Genomic DNA, 11440 nt, shown 5'->3' with positions numbered 1-11440 from the left:
AAGCAGACAGTCCACAACATGAATCCTATTGATACCCCCCACAAACAAACAAGCAGAACAAACGTTGAAGTAAAAACTGCTGGTTCATAAGAACTATGAAGTGTCTGTGTCCTCACCTTGTTGTTTGGACGAAAACTGTCGTCCTTGGCATAGTGGAGGCATTTAGATGCCAGGACCCAGCCCACTGTATTTTCTGGCTCCTCTGAACTAAGTGGATTTACTTCCTACAAAGTGACAACACTACCACCGTTGGCCTTGTGGGAATTTCTCATTCTAAACAAACAACCCATTGGACTCAATCGTGAACTACTGGTGGTGATGTCAATGCATCCTCATGTCCATCCCATTCTCATGAACGCTACAAGTTATTAGGCACATCTGGATAGAAATCAATTACATTTTGCAGAAAGGACAGTAGGCTGACATACTTACCATGTATTCTTTGACCAGTGTGTCCAGATCTTCATTGAGGTAGATGCTCAGTCATCGAAGCATACAATCACGCCTCACGTTAATGTCTTCATTCTGAAAAGAAAAGAAAACAAAAAATGCTTGTCAGTGTCAAGAGACGCACTAACCGCTCAACCGTACATGCTTATCAGATTAGACAACAACAACAACAAAAAACATACATTTTCCATCTGGGCCATTATGGCGGTGATCTTTCTTCCTGCAGCTCCACCTTTGGCATTAAAAACCTTAATCAGGTCATTGGTCTGATGGTCCAGTTCTCCAAGGAATTTGGAGGTCAGAGGTACAGTTGTCAGTCGCATAAATTCCAAGTTGATCTGTAAAAGACAACACAGACAGGATGCAGTGTTTGACAGTTCATAAAGAAGGTCATTGATAGACCAAGTTACTACACTTCAGATTGACAATTACCTCACTGACATCAAAGAGTGCTGGCCATCTGTTTTGGAACACTGAAATCGATATGAATTCGATATGTGTGTGTCAAAAGTTGCTTCCAGCTTATGAATGTGCAAGGACAGTCTAGATATACACAGGGATATCGACCTGTCAAGCTATGGTGGAAATGTCTCAACCTGAAATGTTTTAATAACTCATACCTGGTAGATAACGAACGGTCACACAATTTGCAAGGCCACATTCACACAGCACCTGTGAATGAAGACAAAGGACAACATATCAATTAGGTTATTTGTAAAATCAATTAGGTTATTTGTAAAATCAGATGCCTTTCAGCTGAGTTTGTTGTTAAGGTTTAACAGCTTTCATGTTACAAAAAGGACACTCAAAAAGCCAGCTCCTTTTTAAAGTGCATAATGTCCAAGAATAACTTAAAACCCCACACAACCAACCTTGTCAAAGATAAGAAATTGTAGGCTTAATGAGTTTTTTGTATCATAAATCAATAATTTGTGCTTTTAACTATACTTACTCTAAATGTTTCCAATTGATATTGCAAACAATTTTAACTACACATGAACTGTAAATTAATATGAACTTCATTTAAACTGTGCTACATTTTGATGTGTACAACTTTTCACTTATACTTACAAACTATGCTGTCACATGGAGGTGAGAACACAGGACATGAGGAGAATGAGACAAATACCCCAAGAGTTAGGTATCTGAAAAAAGAAAATAAAAATAAAAATAGAAGTGAGAAGAAAAACGGCATCTAACATTCACTTCTGAAATTTTCAAGCCAGTATTTAAATAAAGTACTCTATAGGGTAGTCACCTAGCTAATACTAGCTAACCATCATATTGCAGTCTAGATTCTTGACTCAATTCTTCTTCAGTTCTTTACATTAATTAATTGCAGTTACATAGCTCAGTTTACTATGTGAAAAATCCTTACATCACTGATCTACACAATTTTTTCCTACAAATGACAACCATTAGAAAAAATATCTAGAGCATTGATGCAATTTAATGCTTCCATGTTTACTCAAACAAATATGAATTATGTCAGCCACCAAAAAAAAAAACAGTAAAATGAAACGCAAAACGCAGCATGACCAGCAACGTTTAACGAGCACGGGAAGCGCGCATCAGGAAAAGAGGCTTATGTATCAACAAAACTAGTTTAGAAAACACAAGCAATGCGATTTATATTTATGACTGAGCTCGCGAAAGTTAATTGTATAGTAGACCCAAAAGAACAAGATATAATTAAGCTAAAGTTTCAAGAAAAAAAATCCAAGAAATCCTAGAAAATATAAACTTTCCAGACATCATTTCCAAACGGCTTATATTTCTTTTGAATATGCTCTCAATTAATAAAAATTATTTTCACTTGTTGTATTGTGTGTACATTTAATGTCGAAGCTAAAGCAAGAGATTTCGAGATTTTTAATGAATATGAAATTTTGTCATTTCCATCACGTTTAGGGTTAGAAGTCATATTTTAAATATGTTGAAAAACTATATATTGAATATTAAAGCAACCACTAAAGTGACACTAGACATTGCACTGATACATTACATGTAAAATAATTAAAAATAGAATATTTGTTGTTATTTTCCAAAAACTACAGACGCCAAATTTGCCCATTGTTGAAGAATCACCCAGAAAAGCCATATTTAGCTAGTCTGGCTATCGCCATACTAAATATCACAAGTTATATTTAGTCTGGAGAAAACCTATTCATTTTCTCGTAAGAGAGGTGTGTTTTACGATTGTCCAAAGCCGTTTATTGGGCGCTACGAATGTCTATCATATGCGTCTGCACGGAGCATATCAATTGTACCTGAAGACGTATGATGTACCCGCTGTAAACTTTCGAGCTAAACTGTTTTAGAACAACTTTTTTAATAAGTTAAAACCTAGAAAATGGAAATGAACCACTATATTATATATTAACTTAGAGAACAACCTACAAAAGCTGCTTACTTGTGAGCATGCATTAATATATGACAGATTTGGACGTGCGCTTAATTAACTAGAAGTAAAAGAGGCGTCATCACCCGTCTAGTAGACTCGACTTAAACTAGCGTATTTCGATAAATAAGTGGACCTCTGAAGTCGTTAATGCCCTAGTACGTGGATGTGGTTCAGTATCAAGCTAGCCAAAAATAGCTAAACTTGTTAGCTACTATGCTAGCGGGCGCCGGTACACGCGACGTGACCAAGCTTAAGCTACTTACAAGAATCACGAACTACGCATATATAAATAAATACATTATATAATATTGATGTGAGATAAACTGCACGATTAGGACATATTTAGGAGTAACTAGAAATAGATGTCTCGGATTACTTACCTGCAGACGGACAACTGCAAGACCAACCCACAAATACCTGACCGCGATCATTCAGCGGAAGTGAAATACGTAGTTTCCGGTTTCTCCATTTGACTTCACATAACTTCTACGAAAATCAATCACATAAATATTAAATAAAAGAATCTTGTTTGTTTTATAACTTTGATTATTTAAATAATATCAGTGTGTATTAACTAATTACATTTAATACATTTTAGAATTGATTAAATTATGTAGATTAAAATGATTTTTAATGCATACATTTTAAGAATATGAGTTTTTAAATAAAATCAAATAGATGTAAATGCATAAAAATTAACTCTGCCATGAATCATTTCTGTGAGTGTATCTTTCGAGTGACACCAATCATCCTCTCCCAGATACCTCCCATGTGAGAGGCATGTGGAGGATTAAACTTCCATGTGCAGTCATTATTGTGAAGATAGGCAAGGATTTTTGTTGTCTTCTCATCAGGCTGATTCATTTCCCTCATTTTACTTTTATTAAAACTGTATTCTGTAGACAACCATTTATTTTATTAGTATTCTGAATCAATCTATTTCATAAATAATAAATAGCAAAATAAAAGTAGATGAATGTTGTGTTCTTGTCATGGTATGGTGTGGGTGTGGAAACAAAAGCAGAGGCAGAATTAGGCAGCAGGCAGGTGTAAAGTTCAAAAGACTCCATGTTTAATCACAAAAAAACTAAATCCAACAAGGCACAAGGAAAACCAGGGAACAAACGCAGCAGAACACGAGGAGGGTCAACATTACAATGATCCCACAGTCATACTGTGTCCAAGCACTCAGCTAAATAGTGAGGGAATCTTGATTGGGAATGGGCCACACCTGGGTGGAAACATGAGGGAGCTAATCAGTCACCGACCAAGCACACAGACATCACTGGGGGTGGAGCCACAAGCAGGAATACCTGAAACACAGACAAGAGTTAAACTAAAACACAGAATAAACAAAGACTCAGAACAAAAGTGCTAAACACAAACAAAACAGAACCTGACAGTGCTACATCTTAAATTTGAGCCCAGCTTTTATCAATATTTAAATATGTAACAATTTCTAATCACATCATTCATATCCTACGACTTGGTTTGCTTGATAGATCAGCCATTGGGTTCAAAATATTTATTTTTTTCCCCTTCAGATGCACTGAGGAAATGTGACGATGTCATAGATGACTTCACCTGCAGGAAAACCAGGAGAATAAATGAATAAGGATGGACTGAAGGATGGATGGATGGTGCTTTATTAGCTTGTGTTGGTTAATGCTGCTTTATAAAGCACCAGCAGAAAATCACACTATTTTTGGTTAATAGTTTATTTGTGCAATACCTCTGAGAACTTCAATTGTTTAAGTTGATGTGTGTTCATTACTGCAATTTTAGTATTGTAGTATTGTTTTGTGGCAAAGTGACTAATGTGTGCACTAATGTCTTCAAACTGCAGCTATTTCAGTTCAATTAATGTTTGGTTTGTTAATTTTATATTTATCTTGTTTTTTTCGTTGCAATGCCTTCCTCTAATAATATTAATCATGTGTAATTTGACCGTGTTACTAATATGTTTAAATTGACTTTCATTTACTTGTGTGTTATTTTATAATTGGATGTGAAACTCTTTTGTCAAAATTAAATAAAATGGCAAAAAAGTAGAGAGAGATCTGAGGAATTTATTTCATTTCAATAATTTAACATGCATAGCTGTCATAAAAAAAATGCACTACATGTAGTGTTGACCTTCAACAGCATGTGCAAACAAGGTGGGAGAAAAAAAGACCCTACCCTAGTGCTCACGGAACGTCACTGAGAGCCTGTGTTTGTTCATGTGCACGCAGCAGCCTCCGTTTGGGTGCTGTAAGTGACACTGTGTTGTTGCTGCTGTTGCTAGAATGGTGTGTGCACATAGAACAGACCTGGGCACTTTACGGCCCGTGGGCCACATGCGGCCCTACGGTTGACTGACCGGCCCACGTAAGGTTCATAAGAAATTACAAAATGAACACATTTTCTTTCTTTTATTTTGAAGCTTTTGTTATTTTACGTTGCGCATTGGTACGTAAGCAGTAGTGGAACAAATCAGCGCTTCAGCACCACGGAGAGCGACCACTTTATTTTGACACACTTTATGTATTTCAACTCAGAGCCTGTATAAGTAGCTATAAAGTTTAGTAAAACTGGCACAGTGGCCCACATGTTCACAAACACAATTTCAATATGAAGTACTAGAAGCTCACTGCATATCAGTCCATTTACAGTTATTTATGGTCGCTTTTTACTGGATCCAAACTGAGATGCCGCTCCGTTCACTCCTCGCGCACCATCACCTCAGCAGTCCTCCGGTGGTTTTGCACCGAGCCTGCGCACGCATGCACCTAATTTAGTATGACTCATTTCACCCCCAAATGGTCGACTAAAAAGAGAAAGGTAGATGCTGAATGCAGGGTTTTCAACAAGATGTATTTATTTACCAAAGTCAGACGTAAAGTGGTGTGTTTGGTTTACGGGGACCAGATTGCTGTGTTCAAGGATTACAATTTGAGTCGACATTACAAGACGAAACATTCGGAAAAATTTAAAAACTTAAATGATGGTGAGATGGTGCGGATATCGGAAGATTTGGTAGCGAAGCTCCAAAAGCAACAAGGATTTTTTACCAAGCTTCACACATCCAGGGATGCTGCAACCAGGACCAGCTTTGTAATATCACTAAAAACAGTAAGCCATTCTCACAGGGAGAGTTTGTAAAAGAGTGCTTGGTGGACTCTGCAGCGCTGATTTGTCCTGAAAAAAGAAGCATTTGAACAAGTCCAGCTGTCCAGGCGCACAGTGACGAGAAGGATGGAGGACATTGCAGGAAATTTGGAGCTTCATCTGCAACGTGAAGTGGCAAATTCTGGCTTTTTTTCCTTGACTTTGGACGAGAGCTGTGATGTCCGTGACAGCCCAGTTACTTGTATTTGTTTGTGGGATTACGTAGGAGCTGGCAGCAATGCGCTCAATGTAAGGGACCACGACAAAGAGCGATCTGTTCATGCAAGCATGGACACGCTGGGACTGAAATGGGACAGACTGACGGGTGTCACAACGGATGGTTGTCATAATCTAACAAGTGAGTGAAATCAACGCAGATCAGAAAGTGGTATTTTGCATTGTATTTTACATCAGCATGTGTTGTGGAAGTCAGTGCTTAAAATTGACCATATGATTAATGTTGTAACTAAAATATTGAACTTCATCAGTGCACGAGCTTTGAATCACAGGCAGTTTGTTGCACTTTTAGAGGAGCACAAGACTGAACATGGAGACATCAGCTATCACACAACTATCTGATGGCTCAGCCTGGGCAAAGTGCTAAAAAGAGTCTGAGATCTGAAAGCAGAGATCCGAGAGTTTTGTGAGAAGAAAGGCAAAGACATCTCAGATGAGAAATGGCTGACAGATTTTGTATTTGCTGTTGACGTGACTGCACTGATGACTGCACTGAACACCTAACTGCAAGGCAAGGGCCTTTTCGTCCATGAAATGCACAACCTGGTGAAGGCTTTCATGGCCAAGTTACAGTTTATTTCAAGGCAACTGGAGAGCAACAATCTCACTCACATGCAAACCCTGAAGGAAGTCACACCATCAGATGATCACCTCCGCAGGTACTCATCTATGTTAGGAGCACCGCATGGCAAGTTTTCGAGACGATTTGAAGATCTCAGAACAATGGAGATGCACTTGATTTCCTCACCATTTACCTGCAATGTGGATGATGCACCAAGTGATGTCCAGCTGGAACTCATTGACCTGCAGTCTGATGCAGAGCACTTCAAGTCACAACCACTGCTGGATTTCTACTCTGCTCTTAAGCAAGAGAGGTTTCCAAACATGAGGAGACATGCTCAGAAGATTTTTGTGCTCTTTGGCTCTAGCTACATAAGTGAGCAAACATTCTCAGTGATGAAGTTTAATAAGTCCAGGTACAGATCTGGTCCGGCCCTCCATAATATTTTCTTGTTCTCACGTGGTCCCATGTAAAAAACAATTGTCCACCCCTGACATAGAGAGAAAGAAGCGCTGCAGTAATTTGCTTTTAACAGAGCATGTTTTATTACTGTGATGTTGCTGTCGGACTAAAGTTAGCTTGTTAGCTCCTCTGGGAGGGACTTTGAGAAGTTTGGAGGCAGGGCTAGAGAGCAGCGGGGAGGGATTGGGAGAGAGGGATCTCAGAGGTGTGCACGGCACCTTTAAGGAGATGGAGATGTTCTTTAGGTGGTGGAAGGCTGTTTTTGTTTTTGATTTAATCTAACTGCTGAATGTCAAATCTGAGTCAATCAGAACAATCAAGGTTCTAGCGTTTTCCACCTGTTCTTTGATCACCACCAGTTTAAGTCAATTATTATATAAAATGAGATGTAGAGGCTCTTAAACTATAACACGGAAGAAGAACATGGAACATGAACAAATGAATACATATTTACATGTTTATTTGTTTCAAAAAATGATTGTGAAAATCCAAAAAAAATATTTCAAATAAACTATTGAATATATGTGTTTACAACAACAAGCATTTAGCATTTGAAAAAGAAAGTCTTGATTCTTTTTAAATGTTTTTGAATCCTCTTCTTCAAAGAACCAAAACAGCCGGTAACTCCATCTGAAGACTGATCCAGAACGTCATCATTTAAATGAGGAGTGGGAGCAGACACCAAGTCCAAGTCAGTTAGAGGAGGGAGACCATCAGCTTCTGCAGTGGCCAACTTCAGTGTGTCACTATCTGATGACTTGGATGCAGAGGCATCATCCAGAACAGACTTTTCATCTGATGCATGGCAGGAGGTCTCATCAGCCTGTAATGAGGGTTGATGGTGTCTGATGGTCTCCTGCTGGTTGAGGTGGGATGTTCTGAAGAAAGGATGGAACTGAGCCTGACAGGGAGAGATCCTTTCATTTCCATCCAAGCAGAGAAGCTGCTTCAGCAGGTCCACGAAGGCTTCTCTGTCCTCAACCTCACCACTTTCTTCTCCTGAATGAACCTGCATTTAAAATACAAAAAAACTGGTCATTACATAAGCTCACACATCAGACATATCGGTAAGTAGTTTATGGTCAAGATATCTCACAAGCTTCATGACAGTCAAGATTTAATCAGGACAATGACATTTATGGACATTTATGAAAAACTTACATTGACCAGATCATCCAAAGAAGAGAACTCAACAAGATAGTCGTCCTCCTCAGTTGAGATGCTGCTACAAGCTTCATATTCCTCTGGTGTCTGGGGAAACAAGATGAGTGTTATGAAGTTCCTTGGAAAGTTAAACTTTGGTGAACTTGAGATTGCCAGAAAAAAAAAAACTTCATTTCTTACCATCAGTCGCCATTTTGAGCCCTCCTCGGCCTCATGAAAGAAGCAACTGGTGTAAGCCCCGGCCTGAAGCTGGTCGTCCTTCGGTAACCCAAGGAGCTCTGAAACACGCTTCATCATTTGGTATTCACAGAACACAGAGAAGAGGTTTTCTCCAATGTAGAGGAATACAAGCACACAACCAAGGGCCCACACATCAATGGCCTCACTGAAAGGAAGGCCAATAGAGACTTCAGGAGCCCTGAGGAGAAAGGATGTGAGATAAGAGTGAGAATCTATGACCAACATATCAATACAATGCATTACAGATTTGTCCTAACCACAGCTAAGCCATGTGAGGAGAAATCCTCCTACCTGTATCCTAGAGGCTGAATTACAAGGCCAGGCTTCATGCTGGAAGTTTTAACAGCCACACCAAAGTCGATTAATTTCACCTTCAGTTCCTGGATATTCCCACTGACCACCATGACATTGTCAGGTTTTATGTCTGCGTGTGTGATTCCAAGGCCTTTTAGGGCATCTAAAGCCACCAATAGCTGCAGAAACGAGATCAGAAGACACAGGTTTAGAACAAACATTGTCCATTTGTTATATGAGCTCAGGTTTTAAATCAGGAATTCTGTCATTTTTTGTTTCGGTGTTGCAGTAAGTCTAAAGTTCTGCGTGCCAACCATACCTGCTCAGCAATTGGACGGATATAATTCACACTCAGGGATTCCCACTCTCGGTTTTCCATCAGAGTGTAAAGGTCCATCTCAAGTAGTTCAAATGCCAGGCACTTGTAGCCCACGTACATAAAATGCTCGTAAAATGTAAGCAAATTTGTACGGTCAGTATCAAGGACACTAATTATCTTTAGCATTGAAATCTGTGGAAAAAAAAAACAGAAGAAGAAAAAGACAATTAGATGTTAAATACTTTGGCTGGTTCCAACAGGTCTTAGAAAATCTTATATTGTGAATTTGCAAATATCACAAAAGTGCAAATGTGAATAAAGTTTGGTTTCAATGTTGATATTAACAAACATGTCAAGTAATAAGTACAAAAGCTATACAAACAAGTGTAAATGGACAATGGCTATTAGCTTAACATTTACATGTTTATCGATATGATATCTAGATGGAATATTGGGTTAAAAATATACAGATATTTTAAAACTAGATTTGTGTATTCTCAAAATTGCATTGAACAGTACAATACCATGTAAAAGTGATTACACATTAATAACAAAAATATTGTTCATAAAGTTTAGAAGTAGAGAAACCTGAGCCATCAAATGTTAGAAGGTGTAAACAGGTACCTCATGCTCAAAATATTGTTCAAAGCCCTCCTTGATGATTTTCACAGCCACCGTCTCATTGTTCTTAAGGTTCTGGCACTTCATCACCAGCCCAAAGCTGCCTTCACCAATACGCTCCAGGATGGAGTAATCTGCAGTGCTGCTGCGGAGAACTGGACGTTCAGCTGCTGTGAGTGTGGAAAGAAAGAACAGAGGGTCAGTATTGAGTAGTTCAGTCTGTGTCTGTGTCTGTAGTGAACAAAGGTGACCACATAATTGTGTTGTGAGGAAGGGCCTTAATGACACTTATACAACAATTAGTCATTTGACTGGACAAGAGACATTCAATGAGTGCTGATATAGAGCAACAACAGCTCTGGGATTTTTTAATGACAATCAACTGTCCGTTATGAAATGTTTTTGTGTTGCCTGGCAACAACCTTGTTTCCCTCACAGAGTCACATAATACTAATAACTAATAAAATCCACTTGCAATATTGTTGTATAGAAGCAATATCACACTCTAGGTGGTGATGTTGTGTTGAATATCAGCACTGGTGTGATTATCAATACCTGCTGACTCATGCCTACGACCAAATCGCACCAGTGCTGATATTTCAGCACAACAACACTCCCTCTCATGTGATATTGCCTAATTGTCCATCTTGAGAATAAAATACAGAAACTATTTTTATGAGGAGACAGATTTACTTGCTTCTATACCACTGTATTAACACCCACTTTCAAGTCTAAAGTATAAAAACCCTGTTTCTCACTGAGTCTTTTTTACCTGCTGTAGCTGAAGTATCAGAACACACAAAAGTGGACATTTTACACCCAACTTCTTTAAAAGTCACAAAAACTGTCTTCTTCACAATGTTGACTAAGATGCAACTGCTCTATGTCTAAGTCACAGCTCTCTTTCATCTCCAGTGTTTGTTTACTGCTTGGTTTCCAGGGAAACGGTAGATTCTAAGAAGGTGATTCTTTTTTAACATGCTCCTGATTGGTTGAGGATGTGGTCAGGGTCAGCCCATTATATAGGCAATATAGGTAAATGCTAAGGGCGCCATACAGCCAGGGGGCGCCAAATTTCCTGAGTGAAAAAAAAAAAATATTTACAAATATATATATATGTATGTAATTTTTTTATTCAACAACCAAAGTGCTGATATCATTAGCGTTATTAATCATTAGTTTTAGTGACAATAATTTTGTAATTATTGTTTTGTTTATGTTATATTTACTTAAATTTAAAAGATCATTGTCTGACTCTATGTCAGTATGCAGAGTTAGTGAAACAAAAACATGGGTTATTTCTCAACCTGCAATTTATTTTTGGTCTTTTTTTTCTTTACAACAATATTGTCTCTATTATCGTGAGCCCAGTATCGCATATTATGTCGTAAAACTTTGTATATCGTCCCATCCCTGGGATTTAGCCATGCATAATGAAAAAAATAAAAAATCACTCGTAAATATTAGTTAGTAAAATCATAATTATGAGAAAGAAAGTCAGAATTATGAGATACAAACTAAGCATTTGCAGCAGTCT

General features: G+C 38.3%; 1 protein-coding gene across 1 annotated transcript; it reads right to left on the bottom strand.

The window, feature by feature from the left end:
* Nucleotides 1-4394: 4394 nt before the first annotated feature.
* On the bottom strand, nucleotides 4395-8998 carry LOC114458965 (homeodomain-interacting protein kinase 2-like). The gene is made up of 5 exons (XM_028441353.1): nucleotides 8961-8998; nucleotides 8610-8847; nucleotides 8427-8516; nucleotides 7881-8274; nucleotides 4395-4438 (listed from the first exon to the last, which is right to left on the bottom strand). Exons 1-5 carry the CDS (start codon nucleotides 8996-8998, stop codon nucleotides 4395-4397), a joined length of 804 nt encoding a protein of 267 aa, XP_028297154.1.
* Between the last annotated feature and the right edge of the window lie 2442 nt (nucleotides 8999-11440).

The sequence above is a fragment of the Gouania willdenowi genome, unplaced genomic scaffold (assembly GCF_900634775.1).
Source record: "Gouania willdenowi unplaced genomic scaffold, fGouWil2.1 scaffold_225_arrow_ctg1, whole genome shotgun sequence".
NCBI classification, from domain to species: Eukaryota; Metazoa; Chordata; class Actinopteri; order Blenniiformes; family Gobiesocidae; genus Gouania; species Gouania willdenowi.
Note: the sequence above shows the minus strand (reverse complement) of the source record. Positions and strands in the feature narration are given on the sequence as shown.

What these genes read in the sequence shown, in the direction of transcription:
- LOC114458965 (XM_028441353.1), bottom strand. Translation starts at nt 8,998, where the DNA reads ATGAAGCCTGGCCTTGTAATTCAGCCTCTAGGATACAG. An exon ending in GCTCAAAATGGCGACTGATG is followed by an intron (nt 8,517 to 8,609) that starts GTAAGAAATGAA and finishes TTGTTTCCCCAG; the next exon opens with ACACCAGAGGAATATGAAGC. An exon ending in TTCAGATGGAGTTACCGGCT is followed by an intron (nt 4,439 to 7,880) that starts GTTTTGGTTCTT and finishes GTTTTCCTGCAG; the next exon opens with GTGAAGTCATCTATGACATC.